The sequence below is a fragment of the Lissotriton helveticus genome, chromosome 3_1 (genome assembly GCF_964261635.1).
Source record: "Lissotriton helveticus chromosome 3_1, aLisHel1.1, whole genome shotgun sequence".
In the NCBI taxonomy this organism is placed as follows: Eukaryota; Metazoa; Chordata; class Amphibia; order Caudata; family Salamandridae; genus Lissotriton; species Lissotriton helveticus.
In genome coordinates this window covers 161,910,420-161,936,144 of record NC_136061.1, presented here as the reverse complement: position 1 = coordinate 161,936,144, position 25,725 = coordinate 161,910,420, and the positions used below count along the sequence as shown (strand labels likewise).

General features: G+C 46.7%; 1 protein-coding gene across 1 annotated transcript in view; it reads right to left on the bottom strand.

Annotated features, from left to right (window-relative positions):
• Positions 1-24,069, bottom strand: part of CHCHD2 (coiled-coil-helix-coiled-coil-helix domain containing 2) — a 38,694-nt gene extending 14,625 nt beyond the window's left edge. The window contains exons 1-2 of the mRNA XM_078679462.1: positions 23,724-24,069; positions 7,977-8,217 (exon numbers count right to left, since the gene is read on the bottom strand). Coding sequence (XP_078535588.1) covers positions 7,977-8,217; positions 23,724-23,773 — 291 coding nt within the window. The 5' untranslated portion in view covers positions 23,774-24,069. The remainder of the gene's footprint in view (positions 1-7,976; positions 8,218-23,723) is intronic.
• Between the last annotated feature and the right edge of the window lie 1,656 nt (positions 24,070-25,725).

Below are 25,725 nucleotides of genomic sequence, written 5' to 3'. Positions count from 1 at the left end.
TGTATATAAACAACATATAAGTCTCCGCCTGACAGATTTCAAAATGATAAATATGGGAAATAAGCACAACAAAATGTGTAAGATGTGATAAATCAAAAATATCAAAAGGTACAAATTGAAAGAAGAAAAAAAAAAGCCGGAAAATTGCCGAGTCAGGATAGGGAGGTTAGTGGTCCGCTAGGTTGGTAAGAAAGAGAAGCGGGAGGGGCAGAAGTGGGGGGGGGGGGGGTTGGAGGGGATGCGGGCTGAGGGTGGACAAGGGAAGGGGGGAGCAGGGAGGAGTGAAGGTGGTAAACAGGGAGGGGGAAGTGACGAGGAGGCAGGGCGAATAAGGCTAAAAAAAAAAAAGGGAGGGCGAATGCATCAAGGGTCGGACAGATGTAGCCAGTGGAAGAGAACAGATATGGATTAGGATCCCCAGTATTTATTGAGGAGATGTAGTTTGAGTTCTTTTTTTAAACTAGAGTAGGAAGGGTTGCAGCGAAGGTCAGTTGGAAGGGCATTCCAAATGCAAGGAGCGTTGCCGGAAAAGGATCGAGACTGGGTAGTTTTCTTTTTTAAAAGGGGGGGATAAGAAGGAGGGTGTTAGTTCTTCTCAAGAAACGGGAGCAACCGGCTTTAGTGAGTTTGCTAGCGAGGTAGGTCGGAGTATTCTGATGGAGAATTTTGTGTGTAATGCAGGCTGTTTTGTAAGTGCTTCTACCTTCAATGGGGAGCCATTTAAGGGTTTTAAGGGCAGGGGATATGTGGTCGAATCGCTTGCAGTCTGAGGTAAGCCTAGCTGCAAGGTTAAGCACAGATTTAAGAGGTGCTAGGTGGATCTTGGGAATTCTGGTGAGAATGGCATTGCCATAGTCGATGCGCGAAAGAACAAGGGAGTGGACTGCTAGTTTGAAATCATCGATAGGGATGAAGGGCTTAATTTTCTTAAGGTGGCGGAGAGTGAAGAGGGCTCCTTTTGCAGAATTATTGATGTGTACCTTGAGGGTTAGGAGGTTGTCAAGGGAGATCCCTAGTGATTTGACTGAGGAGGACAAAGATAAGGAGCAGTTGAGGGCGTTAAGGTCAGAGATCCAATTCTGAATGGGGAGCTGGTTATTTTTAGGAGAAAAAAGAATAATTTCAGGTTTTTTAGGGTTGAGTTTGAGGTGGTTACTGTGGAACCAGGATTGAATCTTGGAGAGTGTTGTTGAGGTGAAGTATGTCAGCATGAGTTTTAATCTTATAATAGAGTTGGGTGTCGTCAGCATAGAGATGGTAGTTGATCCCGGCTTGTTTAAGAATGAGTGCGAGGGGTTCCATGAAAAGGTTAAAGAGAGTGGGAGAGAGGATTGATCCTTGCGGAACTCCTAAGGAGATGGAGGTAGGGTTAGATAGGCAGTTTTGGATTTTGATTTGTTGAGAACGGTGTTGTAGGTATGAGACAAACCATTTGTGTGTCGTACCATTCAGGCCGAATCGATCTCTAAGAACATTTAGTAGAGCAGAGTGGTTAACAGTATCAAACGCTGCAGAGAGATCAAGGAGGGTCAGCAGGCTAGAATCACCATTGTCAAGTGAGTGGTGGATGTCGTCAACAATGTTTAGCATGGCGGTTTCAGTGCTGCATCCTTTCCTAAAGCCAGATTGGAAGGGGTCTAGTAAGTTAAAGTGTTCAATGTGTCTATCTAGTTGGAGAAGGACACATTTTTCCAGGGCTTTAGAAAGAAGGGGAAGGTTGGAGATGGGACGAAGGTTATTGAGTCGTTTGGGTCTGCCAAAGGGTTTTTGATAATGGGGGTGATTTGGCCTAGTTGCAATGAAGTGGGGACACAGCCGGTGGCAAGGGAGCTGTTGATAATAGAGGTCCAGGAAGGGGTGATGATGTGTTTTTGGTTTTGGACAAGTTTGGAGGGGAGAGGGTCTTTGGTGTGGGAGGCAGGCTTGAGTTTGGAAATGATGTTAAAGACGTCTCTTTCAGTGACTGGCTGGAAGTTAAGCCACGTGGCATTATTTTTAGTAAGAGAGTTAGGATGATTGGAGTCCAGGAAATTGGAGGGCAAGGGGGGTGAGGGAGATCAGAGTTTTGATGGGCAGTAGTGGGTGTAGGGGGAGTTATGGTGGAGGGTGAGATATTAAGAGAGATGTTCGGATTGGTGGGAGGGATCACAGTAGAGAGGAAGGATTGTTCAATTAGTTTGATTTTGTCTGGAAAAAAAAGAGAGCTATTTCTTCACATCTAGTCATCGAGTCCAGTGGGACAGGGGGAGCGGAAGCAGTTTGATTGCGTACAATGTTGAATAGTTCTCTTGGCCTATTCTGAGCTCGACCTAGTTGTGACCTGAAGAAGGAAGTTTTTTGTCTAAAGATGTGTTTTTTGTAGGACGATCTAGCAAGTCGGAGGCGGGTCAGGTTAGAAGGAGAGGGGTGCTGTCTCCATAATCTTTCAGTCAGTCTGAGTCTACGTCTTTCATTATTTAGGTCTGTGTTAAACCATGATTTGGAGGAGATATTTCTTTGTTTTTTGAGTTTGAGAGGGGAAGAAGGTCAAGGGTAGCAGTGACAGCTTTGTTATATTGTTCGGTTAGTTCATTCGTGTTAAGGGAGGGAGGGATAGCGAGAAGATGGGCATGAAGTTTGGATTCAAGTAAGTCAGGAGGGATATGACTGAGATTTCTGATCAGTTTCATTGGTTTAATAGTTTTGGAAGGAGGGGGGGAGGCAGAGGAGGTTATGGAGAACAGGATAAGGTGATGGTCGGACCAGTCAAAGGGAATGATGTTAGATAGGAGGGCTAGATCTTTGCTGGTTATGATAGCGTCAAGGGTGGCTCCTTTGGAATGGGTTGGTGACTGACAGATTTGTTTGAGGTCATTAATTTCGAGAAGTTCGGAGAGGAGGGAGATTGAGGGATCTTTAGTATCATTCCAATGGAGGTTAAAGTCTCCCAGGAAGATGTTTTTAGATTTGGAAATTGAGGATTGGGTAAGAAGGTTAGATAGCTCATCAATGAATGGGTAGTGATTTCCAGGCGGATTATATATTGTGAAGGCGGATGGAGGGGGAACCCTGTATTTTGAGTTCGGCTACGAGGTATTCAAAGGAGGCATATTCGGCGTTATTGATAAGGGAGAGCTGTAGTTCATCTTTGAAGATGATAGCTACACCACCGCCTTTTCGGATGGGTCTATCTTTCCTAATGATGGAGTAGCCCGGGGTGAGAGTATGTCAAGAATGCTTGTAGAGTGGTCATTAAGCAAGGATTCTGTAAGGAACGCAATGTCGATGGATTCGCTAAGGATGGTTTCAGAGATTTCTATGGCATGTCAGGCAGCGGCGCGGCAGTTAACAAGCATGCAGGTGAGGGGTTTGGGAGTGGGTTTGGGAGATGGGAGTGCATGGATGGAGGTGAGATGAGGAGGGGGTCTAGGTGAGACAGGTGAAAGGGGAATACGACTAGTCCCCAATATGACGGGGATGTTTGAGAAGGGGGGAGGCGTGTTCATGGTTGATGAGTATGGAGGGTAGGAATTTTGAAGGTCGGAGATCTCCCGGTGAGAGAGGGTGCAAGTGGTGCGGAGTGGTCTTTGAGCCCGGCAAAGCAAGGGAGTTGTTTTCCACGGTTTGGAGGTGGTGGGGTTTATTAAACCAGGGCTAGCGGTGTTTCTTCGGGGAGGGGGAAATCGCTGGATTTGAGGTTGAGGAAATCGTTCCTAAGACGAGAGAGATCTCTGGTAAGAGTGGAGATGTTAAGTACGATGTTGCGAAGGGAGTTTGAGATAAGAGTGAGGGGGTAAATAGAGTGTGGGGGGAGGAGGAAAAATGGGGTTCGGAGTTAGCTGCAGAGGGGGGGTCTGCTCTGAGGAGGCAGTGAGCAGATGCAGGCAGGAGGCCTGTTCTGAGGAGGGGATGAGCCGAGGCAGGCTGGAGAGCAGGGAGGGCTGTAGTTAAAAGGGAGAAGGAGTGGCATGTCGGGGTAGAGGGGAGATGAGACCTCTGTGGAAGAGAAGTTTGGAGATAGCAAGGAGGTAAGTTGCGGATTGGTGTGGGAGTGAGGGGGGGATAATGGGAAGAGTATAGTTCAGGGAGGGAGAGGATGAGTTGGGAGAAGAAGGGTGTGGGGTAGTGTGATTCAGAGGGCGTGAGGCTGAATTGGGAGGGGAGGAATGAGAGGGGGTGGAGGAGGAATGGAAGGGGAATCTGGGTGAGGAGTATTGTGATTCGGCGAGAGTGAGGATGAGTTGGGAGAGGAGGAGTGAGGGGGGGGTTGGAGGAGGAATGGAAGGGGAGACTGTGAAAGAGGGCCAGGAGGGTGGAGTAATAGGGAGGGGAATGAGTGGGCTGGTTGGGAGCAAGGGGGATTGGGAGTGAGGGGGTGAGGGGAGGATCAAGGGGAGAGGGGAGGTCATAGTGAGGAAAGAGGGGATAGGTGACAACGTATGCATAGTGTCATTGGATGTTGAAAGGTCGGGACGGGAGAGGTCGGCTGGTGGGGCGGGGACGGTGGGGAGAGAGGAGGTGGAGGGTATATGGGGGGCTGTTGGTGGATTGGAAAGTTGGATGGCCAAGGATCTGAAATGGAGTTCGAAGGTGTTAAGATGGGGTACAGACGCTTGGATTTTGAAAATGGAGATGTTGATTTCCCCACAAAAGGTTGGAGAGGGAGTGGTGGAAAGTTTGTCGCCATGGGGTAGTTTGGAGGTGTTAGTGACTGCGAGATGTTGTGTGAAACTTCTTTTCCATTTAGAGGGGCGTTTGGACTAGAAGATGTAATTCGTTTTAATGGGGGCGGTAGGGCTGTAATAGTTGTCAACAATAAATGTTTCAGGATTTCGAATGAGGAGGTTGTGTTTGAGTTTTTTCTAGCGTGTTTAAAAAGATTGGAGGGTACGGAATGGACCAGGAGTTGGGACCATGTGTATATAGAGAGAGATCCTGGGAGGGGGAAGGGATATTGAGAGGAGGCATAATGGGCAAAGGAAAATGTAGGGGAGAGGAGTGGGTTGAGGCTGTGGGGGGAGAGACTTGGGAAGGGAGGAGTGGAAGGACGCAGTGTTGGTAAAGGGTAAGGGGAGAATTCGGCAGAGGAAAAGAACAAAGAAAGGGAAAGTGAGATGATATGAGAGAAAGGGGCCGGAGTCAAGAGAATATGAGTTAAGTAAAGTACGAAGGCAACAATAACATAAGACTATAATTGCCGGCAACCTGTGGGTCCGCGGCAGGTTTCTTTAAAAGCGGAAGAATTTCAGCATGTATCCAGCCTTGGGGCATCAGCCCCACTTCCAAGGAGGTGTCCAGAACTAAATTGACAGCCGGGTTAATCACCTCTGCAATAGATGCCAGAGTTTTCGCTGGGCAGGCATCAGAGGGAGACCCGGACTTAAGAGCCTTCGTCAATTCAAGGGATTTCTCCAATGAGAGGGCGGGGAACTGCATAAGGGTAGAGCCAGTGCTAGAGCCAGCATGGGGGGGGCAGGTCCATGACTGCCTCCAGTGTAGGTGGCTGGGCTTCAAAGGAGTCTTGGATACATTTAATTTGGTCATGGAAAAAACAGGCCAGATGATTAATCCAATCACTGGTAGGGGCAAACGGGCTGCTGATAGCCTTGGGGAATGTAAAGTACTTAATGTTAAAAAGTTCTGGTAGGTGTGTGATACTGCATAGCGCAGCAGTAGTGACTCTGCGCTGCATGTATGTGTCCCTGGGAAGGGTACAGTACAGGGATAGAGTAGTACTGTGCAGTGCACGTGTGGTTAGTACATGTACTGGTTGTATGCCGGCCTAGAAAAATACATTTAATGAGAGATGTAGTGCGGAGCAGTGCATCTGTGGACAAAGCATGTGCTGGGTTTAAGTGTGCTTGCATGAAGTACAATACACGAAGAGTGAAGAGTTGTACAGCGGGCACATAGTACGTGTGCTGGCAGGGAGTGTGTCTGAAATAACACATTCTGGTTAAAGACAGAAACGAGTCAGCGAGGAACAGTGCACGCAGACTGTGTGTGCTGAATGCATGTGTATGTGTAAGGGTACAATGCATAGAGGTATTAGTGCTGAACAGTAGTATGCTATTAATATACACTGAGTGAGTGTGCCTGCCATGGGTACATTGTATTGAGGAATCTGGCTTCCATTTTGGGAAGCCTAGGCCTGCCTGGTAAAGACAGGAGGAGGAAAGGAATCCCTCCAGACAGATTTGTATATTGCTGCATTCCTGCGAGCTGGGTGGGGACAAACTGGAGGGAAAAGGAAGAGACTCCCTTCACATTTCAAAAAGATGATCTTTGACTCAGTGATAAATCACAAGGAAAGTGCCTGGACAAATCTCAGGAAGGAAAATGGGGCTGATAATAGAATCATAGAAGGCTGGGGTCTAGGATTAACCCCTTGATGCAAATATCACTGTGGCTGACATCCGGGTGACCAATCAGCTTCGGAGTCATGCCTGTTGTGACAGACATTTTTTATGAAGGACGATGCCACTTCAAAAGAAGCAGAACCCCAAAAATAAAACTTCAAAGAGCCAGACCCTAAATCACATTTGGTGTTTGTAAAAGGATTATAAGAAGGGGAAGTAGAGTCCCCAAATATGTGTCATCTGCCAAGCAGCCAGACAGGCTGTGTGAAAATGGGAAGCTCTGCAAGACATCTACCTGAGACCAGGTTGGGGAATCAAGGCCTACTAGTCTCTCTTCTGGGTAAGGAGACATCACCCAGGGAAACCAAAACCACTTGCTCTGGAGCACCAGCCCCAAGATTAGTGTGCACTTTGTGGAAGAGGAGAGAATTGGAGAAAGCAAGGTCCAGTGGGAAGCCTACCGTGAGTACTCAGCTCATCACCAAATCGGACCATTGACCGTAAGTAAGATTATTTTCGGTGAACCCTGTATGTCAGGAGAGTGCTGACAAAGACTGAGGCTAAGAACTGATGGTCCGACAGGCACTGTGAGGGAACTGCCCCCGACTCCCCACTGAGGACTGCTGGAGACACTATGGATGACATCACACCCTCGATGGCTCCAGTAGGGAGATGAAGAAAGGATTCCTTTCCCCTGTTGAGCAAAGTCAACTTATAGTACCTTTGAGAGCAGAGAGCTGCACCAACATATAGGAGACCTCCGGCAATGCCACTCAGAAGAGACAACCTGCCATGCCACGTGGGCCGCGAGCAGCCCGACCTCTCCAAACTAAGCATGACCTTAGAGTGCCCATTAGATTATGTGTGCTGCATCGCTGAACTCTTCTATGCTGCGAGAGAGGGTAAGACGTGAACTGAGCCAGTTGGGCCCGGGGTGTCTAACTGTAAATGATGCTGCACCACCATAAACATTTCTGACTAAGTTCCGAGAGGGCCAAAAGGGAGAACTCTTGAGTAAGTCCTTATAGTTTGCATTTCCTCATGTGGCCACCAGTGAATGTGGAATAACCCTGAAAAAGTTACACGACGGAGGCTGGGACAGGGATTCACCTGACAACTACTAGTGCTCATGCCTCAAGGGGGGCTGTTTTGTTGCATATGAATGCCGCATTTCTTGTTTGTACTGTTTGCGCTTTGAGTTATGCGCTATATTCACTGACCTATATCCACACCAACCACCCCCCGAGGGAGCCTTGACTGCTAGACCACTGAGAGTCAAGTGTAGAAGGAGTACTTCACCTAGCTGGGTAGGATCCACGGTTGGGCCGACACAAAACATGAAATAATTACGATTATCCACCACATACTTAATTTGTATTCCCGATAAGGAAAGTGATTAGAGTAAACTGATTAAAATACATACCAAAACGTCTTCATTTCTCACTGGCACATACTAGCACTCACTTTACTACTGATAGGCTGATTCAGGCTCATTTGTCAACTAGGGCCATCACAGCTAACATTTGTTTAGATTAGTTATGCAACTGGGTTCTGAGGGCAGTAGAAGTGGTCATGGAAAAAATGTATTGCCTAGATATTTTCATTATTTTCAAATTCTACAACACTATGCCAGTTTACCTGATAGGTGACATCTTGTGCTGCTGGTTCAGAGCGACCTCCACCGAAGCCTCCTGTCATTGCATGACCCAAGGTGTGTCCCACAGCTGAACCAACTGCTACACCGGCTGCTGTTGTCGCCATCTGTGCCATGAGACCTGGCTGCCTTGGTGCAGCAGATGCAGGAGCCATTGCAGAAGGTGCAGGCGCTGCTGGTACTGGAGCACGAGCTACAGGTGGTGGTGCTGGCCGTACTGGTGCCCTGTAAAATACAACAATATATTAAAAAAGAATACATAATTAACAAAAGAATGCACATTAGAGCTAATTCAAAATGGACTTGCTGAAAATATTACTAAAAATATGCAATATTAATACCAAAAATGAATTGATATATATTTTTAAGGCGTTTTGGCGCGGACGTCTGTAAGGAACTGTACTGTGGTAACGAGATTAATGGAAGCTAAAGAGGGAAATAAGTACCAGGATTTGAGATGTTTCCTGAAAATGCTCAAATTGGGCTGACATCTCAGAAGCCAAGGCAACAGATTCCAAAACACGCAGGCGAAGTGGAGAAAACTCCTCCAACTCCAAAATACTTAGTTCATTTTTGGGACAGTCACTTTTTTTGAAGCTTCTGAGCGCAGACATCTATTTATTAGGTGTATACCATAATTTTTTCTGTAAATACTCTGGGCCTGTGCTCTGGACCGCTTTGTGCACTGTGTACAATGCTTTAAAGGTCACTTTTTTTTACTGGGAGCCACTGAAGCTCCACCAGTGTCTCAGAAACCGAAAGGAATTTTTGGGAGGATCCTTGCTGCAGCATTTTGCAGCTTCTGTAGCGTATTTAAGGGCCGTGTTGAATGTCCAAATGAAGGGCATTCCAAAAGTCTAGTATTGACAAAACTAAAGAGATGATGGCTTCCGTAGGTCAAATGGGATGGAAGGTAAGATCGTCTTTTGGCCTTTTAGCAGGCAGAAACAGACGGAGGTGAGTTTGTTGATCTGACGTATAAATGAGTTTGGAGTCAAAAGTTACCCCCAAATTTCCAACCATGGGTACAGGCGTGGGGAGAGGACCCAACGTTTGTGGCCACAAGGAAGACTTACAAAACTAGGTGTCCTAACTATAAAGGAGCACCTCCGTTTTCTGTATTTAGCAGGAAATGACTGCTCTTCCAGCGGACTACGGATCTCATGCAGTTGTGCCACCTCTTCCACATTACTTGCAATCAGTACTACAATCTGTGTCTTGTCAGTGTAAGAGATAGTTGAGAAACCAAAGGACCAGATCAGCTTAGCTGGGCGAGCCACATAAATGGTAAAAAGCATAGGGCTTAGTTTCCCGTACCTGTAGGTGGTGCTGTTGTTGCAGCTCACTAAATGGAACTCCCTCCTTCCGTCACGGGCCCCCACCGCCGAGAGACCTTTTAGGTCCCACTTATCAAACCCTGGGAACCTCTAGAGCATGCCCAATTGAAGAGATTCAAACAACAGGGTGGCCTAAGTAATCATGGCCTTCCAGCCCAACGCAGCCAGGGCTATGCCCCATAAAGCTACCGTAGTACAGGTCGGGGTGTACTTCGGTACGTGCTTTTTACCCCCATACAGTGCCCTAAGAAAATTACCGGCGGACATGTTGTACCGTTCCATTGTGTACGCCGGGTCTGTGATGGGTCGATGCATCCAGTGGTTGAGAACCACGAGCTGTGCGGACCAATAATAGTGTTGGATGGCCGGCAAAGCTATGCCCCCCATCATACCAGCTTTTGGTAAGCTTGACGAGGGCAATTCTGGGTGTCTCGTTGTTCAATAACAATTAGCGAACCTCGGAGTCAATCGAATGAAAGTATTGGGAAGAGATCAAGAAGGGCGTATTCTGCAACACGTAAAGAAAGCGGGGAAGTGCCATCATTTTATAAAGAGCAGCTCTACCCAAGAGTGTAAGAGGTAAAGCTTTCCAATGTTGCACATCGGCGCGGAACCGTTGGAGCGGAGGCATCAAGTTCTAACGATGGAACACCCCCTCATCCTTGGAAATGTATATCCCCAAATAACAAAACCCCTCCGTGACTATCTGGGCCTGGCATCCCACCGGAAGAGTCAGGGGCACCCCGCTCAAAACATTATCCCAGTTGATCGTGTAACCAGAGTATTTTTGGAAGAGGGCAAAAATGTGTAGCACGTTATGAATTAAAGACCGGGGTTGGGCCAAATAAAGAAGGATATCATCAGCATAGAGGGAAATTCTATCTGACCAATCTGGAGGCCAATTCAGACCGCGAATTAGAGGGTCACCTCTGATCCATATGGCCAGGGGTTCCAAGGCTAGGGCGAAGAGAAGAGGTGACAGGGGGCAACCCAGCCTAGTGCCCTTACCCAGCTCAAAGGCGGCAGAACGGCCACCATTTACCGTGACTGGGGCCAAAGGACGGGCATAGAGCAGACGCACCCAGGATATAAAATCGAGCACCGAATCCATACCTCTCCAGTACTGCAAACAAGAAGGGCAATTCAATCATATTGAAGGCCAACCTATCGTCCAGAGTCACTATCACCGAGTCCTCCTGATTAGTAGAGGCCAGGCCCAGCACCCCAAAAAAGTGGCGCAAGGTAAACGCAGTATTTCTGGCTGGCATAAAGCTGGATTGATCCGGATGGATCAACCAGTGAAGACAGGGAGAGAGGCGAAGGGCCAAGAGTATGGCCAGGATCTTAACCATGGGGTCTAAGAGAGAGAGATGGGCCTCTAAGAGGAGCAACGGTCCTGGGGTTATCCCAGTGTATGAATGACCACGATTTTGGCCAACCGCTGTGTCGTTGGCAGGATACCCCCTCGTCATAGATGCGCACCAAAAAGGGCTCCATGATGGAAGCAGTAAGTTTGTAAAGTTCGATCGGGAGGCCACGTGGACCCATGGCCTTCCCTGACTCCAACGCCCAATGGCCTTGGAAACTTCCTCTGGGGTCAAATCGGCATCCAGATCAAATGGCTCCTGTGGATCTAGAGGGAGCGTAGAGAGCAGTTCCACCGCCACGGCCCAGGTGGATGTGGGCAAGGGGGGGTATACATCCTTAAAATGGGTGACGAAGGCCTCAGCAATGCCAAGCTTTTCATGTTGGCGTGTTCCCTGACAATCTAAAATCTCTGCAACGCATCTCTTGGCCAACTCCCTCCTATCCAGCCAAGCCAACAATTTACTAGCTTTATCGCCGATATCGTAAATGCGATGCAGAGTGGCTCTGTAATAAGTCCTAGCGGCATCTTCGGCGATATCCCGGTATTCTTTCTGTTTTACGGAGTGTGGTTGACCTCCATGGATGCGGAGGCGACCATCTCCGCTTCCAACTGCGTCACTTCCCTCTCTTTATCTTGTCGTTGTTTACTCTTCTCCTTCTTATGACCTGCCACCGCCGCCACCCCACAACCACAAATCATTGTCTTACATGCCTCCCACAGTGTTAGGTCAGATTCAACCGATCCATCATTCTCGTGAAATATTTCTGGGTGGCCTCTAGCAGTTTGGTGCGTATCTCCGGAACTTGAAGATACCAGGGAGGGAGCACCATTTCCCAGCCTTTGGAGGAGGGGGGTGGAGGTGGGGGTGGGGGGAGAGTGCCGCCATAATAAGTAACGATTGGTGATGATCGGAAATGCCCCTCAGAAGAAAAGTGATCTCCCCGAATCGTGGAAGCTGGGTTGCCTTGCACAACAAATAATCAATGTGGGACATACTCCCATGGACCCACGGAGTGAAAGGTGTATTGTTTGGAAGCTGGATTACATACACGCCATACATCAATCAAACCCAGGGCATCTAAGAATTCCATCAAATGCTTGCCATGTGGATCCCCCCCACTTAGGCGGCAAACGATCTAGTTCCTCGCTAAGGGCTGTGCTACAGTCACCTCCCACCAACATTTCTCCATCTGGTAAACCGAGTAAGTGAGAATGAAGGTCGGCGAGGGTGGAGGAATGCAACGTGGGGGGGGACATAGCGAGAGGTGACGTTCAAAGGCCTACCCTCCCATTGCACTCTAACCGAGACAAATCTCCCCAAAGAATCAGAGGTGATTTTAGAAACCTGAAGGGGAAAGGAGGTACGCACCAGTATGCCCACCCCACTGGACCCATGGGTATAGCCCGCATGTGCGATCAGTTTATAGCCCCATCTATTAAGAGCACAATAAGAGGTGCCTTGGACATGCGTCTCCTGAAGCAAATTTAAGTCTGGAGACTGTTGTTTCAAATATTGCAACACTACGCCCCTCTTAATGCGATCTTCCTTCCACAAGGCCCCCCCCCGGCCTCCCTGCAACGTGGACTCAAAACTGCCCACCCCCCAATTTGCAGAGCGCCTATAATCCCAATACATCTTAACTAAGGAGGGCAAGTCCTACTGCCAAGCCACCCGGTCGGCCGCCCACCCACCCACCCCCTTAAAACGACAAAATGGAGCAACCATGACACTTGCTAGCAAAACCTGAGGAACTACAACTCAGACTTAAAATAATCCTCCCTCTTCATCCCCCACCAAACCGGCAAACAAAATGACAAAGTGGTCTCAGTTCCATAGGCTCAGAGTATCAAAGACAAGAGGAAGCCCCACATACCATACCAACCACCCCCCAAAATACAAATCAATACTCATCATGACCGGGAGGGTCCAACACCAGTCCATCATCCAGGACCAGACATAGCCACAGTGGCCGTATAGCAAAGATCAACCAGTTCCTGCACCCCCCAAACTATCCTGCGATCCATCCAGGCCATGCCCATGCGCTGTGGACGAGCGATGACGAACGGAGGAAGTGCGCCAGTTCACAAGCCAGTCCCAGGTCTCTTCAGTAGTCTGAAAAAAATAAGTTTTCCCATCAGCTATGACTATCAGCGTAGCCAGAAAGAGCATGGCGAACTTGAGGCCCTCTTCTCCTAGGGCACGTTTCACTTCAAGGAAGGACCTTTGTTTCTGGTGCACTTTAAAGGTGAAGTCTGGGAAGAAGGTCACACTGGCGTTATTTAGTTTCAGAGGCGGGGCGGTCCTGGCCGTCTGAAGGATTATATCTCGGTCCCGGAAATAAAAATGCGTGCCAGCAAGGGTCTCGGAAGGGCACCAGGCTTCGGGGGACCCCCAGGCACCTGGAGTGCACGTTCCACGGGGAAGTATTTCGAAAGGGATCGAGGTTGAAGGTGCTTCAGAATCAACTCCTCCACAAACAGGTCTGCAGACTGCCCCTCCATTTTTTTGGGAACCCCCAAAATTTGGATGTTATTCCTCCGAGCACGCCCCTCATAATCCTCCAGCTTCGCCTCAAAGTCCGACGCCTGGTCTTCCAGTCGCTTGACTGTCGCTACAAGGGACTTTGCAGAAGTCGACAAGGTTTTAACTGAGTCCTCCATTTCCTTGACTCTGTCCCCCATTTTGCGGCGGTCGGCCTGGATAAAGGTAATCTCTGTCATGGAGAAGTCTATTTTGGCTTCCAGCGCAGAGCGCATTCCCTGGATGGCCTCCATGACATCCATGAGGGATGGGCCCTCAGCCAGCGCTGGTGTCTTCATCCCGGTCTCCGCGTGTTCGTCCTCCGCCTCTCCTGCCTTCGAAAGCGCAAACTTGGACAGCTTAGCCAGCCCAGACTGGCGGGTCCCCTTGTTGGTGACCATCCTGCCAGTGTCCCGATCGATATGCAAAAGCAAAAATCAGGTCCGGCGTGCTCGGAGGGAAGAGGGGGGGGGGCCTCATGTCTCCTGCGGATCAAACCATGGACCAAGTCAGACAACTCCCCCGACTCCCAACTGCGTAGGGGGGGGATAGGGTGAGAAGCTGTAGCTGCGTCACAGCACAGACACCCCGGGGCACAGGCCTGCAATTTTACGAGTGGGACAAATACCCCTCCCACACCCAGAGCCTGTCCTGGAATTGGAGGCCCACAGTCCGACGGCCACCACTCGAACGATAATGTGACCCCCTCCCTCGTCGATCCACCACCTCGGCGAGCACTATCCAGCTGACTTTGTGGGACTGGTATCACCCCACGAGGCATAGGGCAGCGTCCCTTTCGGCTCACAGTTCCATCCCCCACTCACACAACAATCGAGGATGGGGGTGCTTTGTAGGGGCCCGATGTCCGGGGCCAAGTGCCTCGGTCCTGCCGTCCGATGCAGCGTTGCTCAGGCCGCACCAGGAGGTCCGAGCAGATCACTTCCTCACCACACCCAATACCAGAGTCAGGACCAAGGAATCCTTTCTTCTGAGGTCTGCCGTGCGAGTTTTCAGAGGCGCGCTCCGGAGCTCTACCGAAGCAGCGCTGTTTCAAGCCTGCCACAAATCCCAAGGAGGGCCCCACCTCCAGTCGTCCTGCCCGCCACCGCGATACATGCCGGAGCCGAGGGCCTCACCATGTTTGGCATCTCAGGGCCGCACTGGTGCTCGCCGGATTCCACCCGGATGTCTGCTCGGCCTGCACGTCCTCGGCTCAGGATTTCCTTGACGCAGCTTCGGATCCACGGATCCCTACCTCACTGGGAAATGATTGGGAGAGTCCCCAGGACTGCGGCTGTCTAGTGCCCGACAGTGCACCCGGCTGCAGGATATTTTAATGGATATTTGGGGGTTGAAGGCGGCTCAGAGCCCCAGAGCTAAGCAGCCATCTCGGTTGCGGCAAACCACGCCCCCGATTGTAACAATTCTTATCCAGGCAAATGCCTTGAAGCAGGGGACATTACTGCTGTGACATTCAGAAACAATAATGTAATCCCCTCTTCCTCACCACCCCAAATACTTTTTAGTGAGCGTAAACCTTCAATGACCATTTTTTGTTTTCTTCATGAGAGGACGAAGATCAGCTTACTGACTAAGGCTGAGCCACATTTCAGAAATTCAGCTGTTATTTGTAGCCCCTCTCCATGTTTTGGCCAGCTTTCAGTTTTTTTTGTATAGGGGCGTTTCATACATTTTGTAATGTAAGTTTTATTTTCTCTGTTAGCTGTGATCGTGGTGCAACATCATACAGTGTGTTAAAGGAAGGTAAATGTCCTTCAAGCATTTAATAAGCCTACAAACTTCTCCAAGGTCCACCTTGGATGACTTAAGCCTGCTCTCCACTCCGCTGATCAGCTGACATCTAGCACCAAGAGATTTGATCACATCCAGTCTCCCCTAGAATAGTTAATGACTGAACCTACAGGTCCATCAGCAAAACACTACACTTGCCTACTCAAGTATAATCATCGGATAAACTAATCATAAAGCAGCAGCCTTCTGATTTCTGAAGCTACCTACACAACCACAGTGCATTCCTACTGTGATATCTTTCTGCACTTTTGTTTTGCAAGGAAACAGACTGTACTCTTACAGTACTGTTGGGTCTTACATCTGCTCGTGGGTGGAACATTGGGGTGGAATGTTGAGGGTGGATAAATCTGGAATGCTAGGGGTGGAATATATAAGTTTGAATGTAGACAGTCAGTGGCTCCTTGGCTGACCTGTCGGTTGGATCGACTGAAGATGAAGTAACGTTTACCTTAATACACATGCTGTGAGACTTCCCTGCATTGGCAATGATTTGGCTTCTTCGCGCGTGGTTAACCAGCCTAGCGGTTACTCTTCCGGAGCATTACAGTGGTTCGGCGCCGCCATTTGATAAACTGGAGTGCGAGCCAATCGGCCTGTGAGTGTTTCCTGTGTTTATTAGACCTCTGAGACTAGGGCGTTTCTTGCTCAATGAGTGAATGAAATAAATTAAATGAAATAGACACTTATATAGCGCATGGCTACCCGGAGGCCTCCCAGTGCTGGGATAGAAAATCAGAGCATGTGTCAGCACGGGCCTCAGATGCTGAGGCGATTCGTAGGCACAATTGTTGTGCTTTTCAGCATATGAATGTAGAGTCCCACTGCAGTGTTCCACGTCACATTGTGCACATTGGGAACAGTGCTACAGTTCCGGGCAACAGTACCCGTTCAGCCTCACGTCTTTGCTATCGCGACTGCATGTGTCCCTACACAGAAATCAACGTGTCTAGCCCCTGATTGGGCTGTCAACATTGCAGTGAGGTATCTTTGCATTTAAATCGTTTTGTCTATACACCCGTACAGTGGGATTCACCACACATCAATTTCTTCACTTTTCAGCAAACTACTCAGCACTCATCCTTAATGGTGATTCATACTCCTTTGGGAATTAATGTTAATATTTTTATCTTACTTTCTAAGGTTATGAGCAAGGTATACTACTACGGTGGTTCACACACCTTTCCAAGTAGATAACTGTATTGTTCAGCATTACATTGGTGATACACACATCGTAGTGTACGAGCATTAGCGTATACACATAAGTAACAAGCAACAGTCAGTTAAGCCCCCTGTACCTTTTTTCGTGGCACTGGGCTTGCCTCCTGCGAAGTGGGAACAATGGAGAAAAGGCTTTGAGGCATATGTAGAAGCTACAGAAGGTGAAATATTCACTCAAAGAAAGAAGTTTACTTTATTATGCCACTCCTTGGGTATTGAGGTAAGAAACTACTGAAGCATTTACAGCCAAGTCCAGTGTTAGAGATGAGTATGCGTCAGCTATGAAAACATTACATTTACGTTTTAAGAAGAAAATAAATGTTATTATGAAACAAGACACATTTTATAGACGGCAGCAGTTACCTGGGGAATATGTGGAAAATGTCATAGGTGATCTGAGAATGTTGGCATCTATGTGTGATTTTAAAGCATTTGAAAAGGAAGTGATTCGTGACCAGGTAGTAGAAAAATCCAACAGTAAGTAAGTGCAAGAAAAGTTGATGATGGTGAACAATCTTACACTGGACAAAGCTGTGGAAATTGCTAGTGGGAATGAATCTACCGTTAAGTTTATGGAGCGAATGACTGTTAGCTCACAAGTACATGTTGTGCAGTCTCGGAACAAGATGAAAGAAAAAGACACGAGAAAAAACATCCTTATTTGAAGAGAGGAGAAAATCGCACGAATGTTATCGTTGTGAGAGTAAAAATTATTCAGGGAATGTTCCAATGTATCCAGTCATAGATAAAGTGTGTAGCAAGTGTTAACAAGCATTTACAATGCAACGGTCTCACCTTTGCAAAAGTTAGTGCTATTGGCATTGTAAATTACAACATTTTTATTTATGTGTTGGTTTTGAAAACAGATAAATAAATGGCAATGTCATTTACAATGCCAATAGCTTAATCTCTCGCAAATGCGAGACCTATTGCATTTGCAATGCAATAGGTTGCGTATTTACGCGAGTTTGAGCTATTGACATTGCAAATAACAACGCTTTTTATTTATGTTTAAAAAACCAAAACATAAATAAAATTTCTCACACTGCTGACTTTCCACTGCTGTCTCTCACACTGCTGTCTCTCACATACTGCTGTCTCTCACATACTGCTGTCTCTCACATACTGCTGTCTCTCACATACTGCTGTCTCTCACTAGAACACACATGCTGTCTCTCACAATGCTGTGTTTCTTACACACAATGCTGTCTCACACTGCAGGTGTGGGATGTGGGTTTCCGGCTCATATCTGGAGGGTGGGTGCTGCTGTGTTTCATGGGTATTTTTTTTATATACTCCCCAGGGCATTAGTGGTAGCTTCAGAAGCTTTTGTTTTGGGGGGAGGGATGTTGGGGGTCAGATCTCAGCCCAAAGCCCCCACCCCTCTTCATGACCTTGTACCCTCATGCCTCGTAAACCCACTTGGCTTATGATTCTGTTCCTTTATAGACACATCTCCTATAAGATCCTCCCCCATCTGCAAGTTGACATGCTTGAGCAGTAATTTTGTGTCAGTCAATGGATCACTGCAAAAATGCAGTGTACAATTCATTAATTTTCTAGTCCACTGCAGGCTGAAAGCGGATAAAGCAAAAACTGAGATTTTTCACTTGATTCACATTTGCATACTACGGCTACGAAAATAAAAATAATTGCCCACACACACAGAGCCACACACACAAACACACAGAGAGAGCCACATACACAAACACACAGAGAGAGCCCCCCACACAGAGCCACCCACACAGAATAAACTACAAAAAAAAAAAAAAAGTAGCCCCCTTTATAAGGGTTTCATTTTTAATAATTACGTCCCCTCACTCCAGCAGAGGATATGTGAATACCTCATCCATCCTGTGTCAGTGACTCGATATCCCACTATAGGCTGACCCTTTCCCTTTGAAACTTTCTCCCCTCCCACCAGAGATTATCTAACAGCTCCCACAAGGGGTTCCTCGCAGACTCCCACCCGAGTAGAGATCGTTTGCATCCCCTTCGCGGATTTTCCAAGGCAACACCCGGAGGTTGTCTGAATGCCTCGGTCGTTAAAAGCACCAAATAGCCGCACCCAGCATAAGCTGACAATTGCCACAATGGAGTGATTCACGCAGCTGGCGATACTGACAGCATCTACCCGAAACAACCGCTCTGTGGTATTTCCACTGCAAGCCCACCACACCGCAGTTACCTCTCAGCGGCAATTACCGTTTGCCTTGAAACTGGACGATAGCAGGGATTAATTGACAGAACTCCACAGCCAGCAGGATATATCTACCTCCCTCCACCTTCAGTAGTCGCAACAACTGACCAAAACGGAGCAAATATACTGTCCCAATACAACAGTACATAATGTTCATGTTTCTGAAACAAACCCAAGTTAACGAGTTGCTTTCTTGTGATGTGCCCATGTTAAAGACACCAGTACAAAGGGCATTAAACTAATGCCTCAAGAGGTTTCACACAGCAGAAACTGGGGCGTTCTTAAAATAAACCTTTACAGATTTGGAGCATTCGTATTGCCTCATTTCTTTGCACTTTGTTTCTGTAAACGGCACATTGAACGTACGCTCCGACATATCCTTCTTTTGCTGGAGAAAATGTAAAAACAAATAAAGTCTATATTTCACTACACGATAGACCGTGCTCAGATTGTGTTGTTTAAATAGAGGTGGGCGAGCCACAGAAAGCTCGAGTCAAATGTTTAGGTCTGGATTGGCGCGAGGACTTCCTGGAATTTGGAGCCCGAAACGAGCAGAACTTTTCATGTGAGGCAATGAGGCTACAAATGCCAACCATGTAACACGGATATCAGGTTCGACCCCGTGCATGCACTGGATGTTCTAAATCCCGACGAAAGTTCCAGTGTCATAAGAAAACCTAAAAGGTGACTGTTGTGAAGCTCTCCGAGGTCTGTGACCAAGCTTCCCCGATATGCAATTGCCCAAAAGTAAAATGTGGATTCAGCCTGTGCGCGAGTCTGTTTCTCCCAGGCCTCTAGTGGCATAATTGTCCCAGTGTCCCTTCGGATTCTACGCCAATGCTGTATTCCTGTCCCATTGTTGCTGGCATCATTGTCCCAGTGTCCCTTCGGATTCTGCGCCAATGCTGTGTTCCTGTCCCATTGTTGCTTTCCTTATCCGTGCATCAGCTTCCCCAACCACATCCAGTCGGTCTTCTCAAGGACCCGTGTCCATGTGTTCCTGCTCCGGTGCAGGAGTCTCCCAGTCATTCGCCCACATTACTTAGACCTATGTTGGTTCCCGGTCTCCAATGCCAACCGACTACTTGTGAAGCAATTTCCCTACTCCTGCACGCTAGACCTCCTGGGTTAGTGTACTCCCGGTGGTGGAATCTCCCAGTCCCATGAGGTCTTGTGGGGGGGTGGGGGGGGGCAGGAGGGGCATCTCCCTCATCATGAGCCTCACCTGTGTGCTAGTGCACTCCATGTGACCTGGCACATGAGATCTCCTGAGCCAGTGTACTCCCTGTGGCAGTTCTCCTTGCGCCAGAGATCTCCCGATGCCAGTGTGCTCCCTGTGGCGGATCTCCCGCGGCAGCCGCGCTTTACTTTTAAAATGTTTCAAGTAAAGCGAGGGTGCCGCGATTATACTAAAATAAAAGAAATTTCTCTTTTAGAGCTATCCCACTTGGACGGGCTCGGCATGACTTGCTGCCGTGGTAAAAGCTTTCTTATCTTCTTTATGGGGAGAAACAGAAGGCCCCAAAAAGAAGATAAGAAAGCTTTTACCACAGCAGGAAGTCAAGGAACCCAGTCTGAAAGTGGCGGGGCTAAAAGAGAAAGAACGTCACGAGGACCTCTTTTCCAATGGCTGGCCACCGTTTAACATGAAACGTGATGCCAACCAATGGAAAAGAGGGCGGGGCTTAACCTCGCTAGTGAAAAATACCCTAAAATATAAGATCTCGCCAGCGAAACTGCGCATGCGTAGCCATCGCAGGCCGAGACCTAAAAAAGGGGGCACTTCATGAAGGTGTGTAGAGCCAAGTGGGACAAAGATGGTAAAAGGTATAAAACGGTTAATACAGTGCAAAGCAGACCAGAACAGGAGAATCTGTCAGATTCAGATGAAGGAAGCATTGTACTTATGGGAAATAAACAAGACCAAGCTTTGCTTAGTGGCAACGAGGTGTCGATGTGTGGAAATCCTATTAAGTAACCCCATTGTAAGGTTAAGGTCAATGGATTAGACATCAATATGATGGCAGACTGGTTCCTTATTCATATTGATTGGTGTGGACGAATGGGAAAGATTTTACAACGTACAATTACGGAAGTCAAAAGTTCGACCTGTAGCATATGGAGGCAAACCTATAGATGTGTGGGGGGAGTTTGATGCTAAGTGGATTTACAAAGGAATTATGCAGAAGGGACAGTGTATGTAGCAGCAGGTGGTACAAACTTACTGGGGTGCTTGTGCCCAAGAAATGTGGGCATCATACTAGATTCCAATAGCCAAGATCAAGTGGTGCTACTTAAGAATGTGATAGGGTTGATATCAAAAAGTAAATGTGCCTGGACAGAAGCTTTTCCTGAAGTACTTACCAGTAAGTTGGTAAAAGTTAAAGGCTTCACCTATCAAATTCAATTAAGAACAGGCGCAAAACCTGTAGTACATACATCTATGTTTCCCTTGCCATGAGAGAGGAGTCGAGTGAAGAACTTGAGAACTTGGGTAATCAGGACATTATAGAACCCATAGAGTTTGGTGTAGCTTTCTCTTGTAGTTTTAGTTGGAAGACCCAATAGTACTTTGAGGATGTATATCGATCTAAGAGATCTTAACAAAAGATTTTGGATTGACAGACATCCTCTGCCTAACCATGATCAAAGGGGCTAAAGTTTTTAACCACACTTGATATGTCTGCATACCACCACATAGTATTACATAAATATTCATAGCATTTGACTTCCTTTTGTCACACCCATGGGGGCCTTTAGATTTAAGTGTATGCCCTCTGGTTTAGATTCAGCTTTGTCCGTGTTCCAACGTGTGATTGAGGCCATGTTTAAAGGTGTCGACCGGGTGCATGTTGGTCTTTGGGGCAGATCAGGCTGGGCATGATAACACTTTAGCTGTAGTTCCAACAACACAAAGGTGATGATTTGTATGTTGTGGCATGTACTATGAGGGATGAGAAGTGTATAAAGGAAGAGGAATGGAAGGAAGCGGTGGAGCAGAATAAAGTGCTTCAGCAACTAATTTCGTGGTTGAGTGAAGGCTGGCCAAGGAATAAAGTTCATGATAACCTTAAGGTTTATAAAGAAATATTTGAAGAGTTGAGCGTACCAGAGGGCATTTTGAGTTGGGCAACTTAATGGTGCCTCAAACTATGCATACGAAAATATTGATGTTGGCTCATGAGGGTCATATAGGCATGAGAGCCATGAAGAGAAGAATAAGATACATTTTGGTGGCCTGGATTGGACAGAGAGGGGGAAGACTGGGTGAGGGACGGTGTGGCGTGTGTTCTTAGCAACAAATCATAGATTGTTAAAACGTGAAGGGGCTCCATCAGAATTAAATACTAACAATGGTGTGCAATTTATATCCGAGAAATTTGGTAAATTCATGAATAACTGGGGTGTGAAACATATAACTACCACCTTGTATCATCCCAGGAGTAATTGCATGGTAAAAAGGTGCAATTGTGTTATTAAGGATAATGTTCAGTTGTCTTTGGTTAATGGATTGGAATGGAAAAATGTTTCAAGATTTGATATGGGCATTGCGTACAGTGCAGTCACAGGGATGTCGCCTTTTGCACTCTCAAAGGAAGGGAGTTGGCCAATAAACTGGTTTGTCCATGGATGGGTAATTTGGAAATGTCTGTGGAAAGGAAGGCGTGTGTGGAACAAAAACGGGTGAATGCACAAAAGAAGATATATGTCCGAGAATTGTGTTGAGTGAATGGAGGCTGTAGAAGGTGATTGGGTCGGAGTTAGATTACCAGGTATCATTACCAAGGGGAATTCCAGACATTAGGAACCCAAGAAAGTTGTTTATAAAAAGGCGTGTGGTCAAATTGGAGGATTGCAAATGGTGGAATAAAGATTATTTTGCTTTAAAAAAATGCCCATTTGTCATACTTGGCATAGATAACTCAAGTATAGGTGGGGGTGTCAAGGAAGATCAATTCATTAGAAATCGTCCAGTGTGTACCAGAACCCAGAGGGAAAGGAAGACTGCTGTGTGGTTGGGGGATCATGTGAGATGGAATTTCTACCTTTCTCGGGGTTGGCGCATTAATAGTAGGTTTAATTAATCATGGTTTATGTATAAGATAATATCTAGCTTTATATTCATTTGGTTTGATAAACAGGTAAGTTTCAACTTTGCATTTATTTATTACATTATTGTATTTATTGTTCATGTTGTGTTGTAAAGAGGGGAAGATGGGTTGGGTCTTACATCTGCTTGTGGGTGGAACATTGAGGGGGATAAATCTGTAATGCCGGGGGTGGAATGTATGAGTTTGAATGTAGAGTCAGTTCTCCTTGGCTGCTCCTCATTTACTACATATGATGATTTTGTTAAAGTGATGCATTGTACACACTATTTTTAGATTCTGACGCCTGACTGGGAAGTGTCCTGCCACCCTACAGAAGCTAACAATCGTGCTATATAAAGCACCAACAAATAAATAAAACATTGACTACCATGAACTAGGATACTGGTTCCTGTTGATGTTAGTAGGCACCCTCACCATACCCACGTTACCTGCCAAAACAACACTGTCGTACTGGCAGTAAAGAGCCCAAAAAGGACAAACTGCATACACACAGCACATTCAACAGAAATTCGCTCGTTGTGTTCATGAACGTAGAAAGTACATGAACTTTTTTCAGAAAAACCTTTATGCGCAGACATCGGCCCCAAGATATCAAAGTGAAACAGCTATGTGATCTCTATAATTTGGCCTAACAAGCATGGTTCTATTGGATAGATATTGGATTCAGTTAACAATTGGAGTCCAACGCCACTCATTTTGAAAACAATACTTAGGGTTTCTGAATCCTGCACAAAACTGATACTAACAGTCACCGCCGGGGGTGAAGATGTCTCGAGTCGTGCTTTAACCACGTCCTTCACCCACATTTTTCCAGTTTTTGCTTTATCAGGGTTAGATGTATAGAATGGCTCGCACGTCTTTCTTTAAAGGGAAAAAATAATAAAAGTTAAGACTACTACATTCCACAACGCTATTATTAAAGAAACATGGTGCCCCCGATGACAAAAAACCTGGTTAGAAATCCGGGGGGGGGGGGCATGTTTTCAGTCAATATATTCCCCTTCAAAGGAATCCAGGACCACGTGAAATGGAAACAAGCTCAGTGTGACACTGTAACAGAGCCGTTCACTTTAAGGTGACAGAGGAAAAGCCCGGCTAGAGGCGGCAGCTTCCAGAAAGCATGGTAGGAGTGACCCATCTCAAGGGGTCCCAGCCTTCTTACCTGGCGGGGGGCGCCATTCTGGACGAACGGCTCCGGCTTCCTCTCGGCATTTTCCTGTTGAATTGAAATAGGATGGAACTGAAGTTCTTATGGCACAAAAACCGCTCCCTGGCGCTTCTCTCGGTGTGCCTGGTGTGTCACACGCTGCTTCGGGTATCTGCTGCGTCACTCTCGCCCTTCGCTTGTCTCTATCTGAGGACACAGGCTGAGAGTCACAGACTGTCTGCTACGTAAAACCGGCTTCTTAGCACTAATGTTTCCAGAACATTTCATCAGCCAATCCAGGCTGTTCTCTGCGACTTCCGTTTATCCTGAAGGTCATGCTAAGCGCGAGCGATCCCAATCCAAGATGGACGGTAAAATAGCACTAAAATAGCATCAAGTCGAGCAGCCCTTTCCAAGATGGCTGCCAGTGTATTAGACGGACCAGATTTTTCTCCTGGCTAAACTCGCTGTCTGCACCCTTCTATAGTTAATGCGAGAACTTTTCACACAAAAGTACTAAATGACATTAAATGACCTGTGTCTAATTTTCTGGTAGCTTGGCACACAAGCAGTCAGGTCTTAACTTAGCTGTAATGTGCAGGCCAGGATATTGCGTTATTAGCACATTTTGCGGCATTTTTGCTATTCCGCATAAAACATTATGCCTCCCTGAGGCCGTCGCATGCCCAATAGGCATCAGGTCCAAAACTTGATAAAAATGAATGCCCTCTGGGCCGCCGTGTAATGTTGGCTTTCTAGTTGTTTTACCTATGTCATCAAATAGAATGTTACAACACAAGATGTCTGATTGGAATGTTATGTTCTGAGGGGAGAGTCAGTTGGGAGCTGAGGATTGAGCTGACTGGTTACAGCTCCTGGTGGGGATTTACCTTGGAATTACTCTTACTATCTTGAACTACCATCTCATGTTAACATAATTAATAAATACATCTTTCTACAAGAACCTACGTGATCTGATCATCATTTAACAACACCACAATTGGCGACGTTTTGGACTTCTTTCTTCATATTTACAAGCAACTGAAACAAGAATTTTCTTCAAACAAGGTAACCAATTAAGTTTCTTCTTCTTCAAGCAACTCTTAGCAAACTGGCACATTATAAACCCCCACCAGTGACCATTCCACACTTATGGTCGTCCTCCAACTAATCTGCCAGTCCCTGCTTTCTAAAATCTTAAGTTATCTACTGCTGCACCTGGTTTAAAAGTTGCTCCACCAGATTTAAAAAACTGGTTCACCTATTTGAAAAGTGACTGCACCTAATTTAATAACTTTTACACCTAATTTATGAGCCTGCTTATGTGTAAGCATAATTGACATTTAAGTCCCTGATTTATAAGGCTATGATTTTAATTAGTCAACTGCTACACTTTTAAATAAGCCTGAGTTGCTTTTCTAAATTGCGGTTAATGAAGGTTGAGACTACTTCTGATGTTTTGACCATCTAATTTATATGCCAGCAGTGTATAACCTACTTTACTGATGTCGAATGAAGAGAACAACAGAGGTATAACGATGGACCCTTCTTAATGTCAGCACCTGACTACCTTTCTCCCCGAAATATTGGATGGCCCTTAAATTACTAAAGGGAAATGTGTGCACACTGACTGGCACCCATCGTTACTGTGCCTATTCCATAGGGAATCTAAACGTGGGAACACAGCGACCTTGCGGGTGTTTCGGCGGGACGAAGGCTTTGTGGATCGGCGCCGGCTGTTTTAATACGAACGGCCTACTGGAATACAGTGCCCACATCCTCTTCCCAGGGACTCACAGGACCTCTTGTCCTTTGGAATTCCGTGAAATACCACAGAACAGGAAAATGAGTTATACACACAATAAGGTTGTGAGATCAACCCTTTTCTAATATTTAGGAATCCTGCAAATCCTTGTCCTCATTAAATTAAAAATTTTACAGTTCAACCCTGACTGTTTCAAACTGGATGAAAAAATGTATATACCAGCTTCAACAAGGGGATATTGAGTCTGGGAAG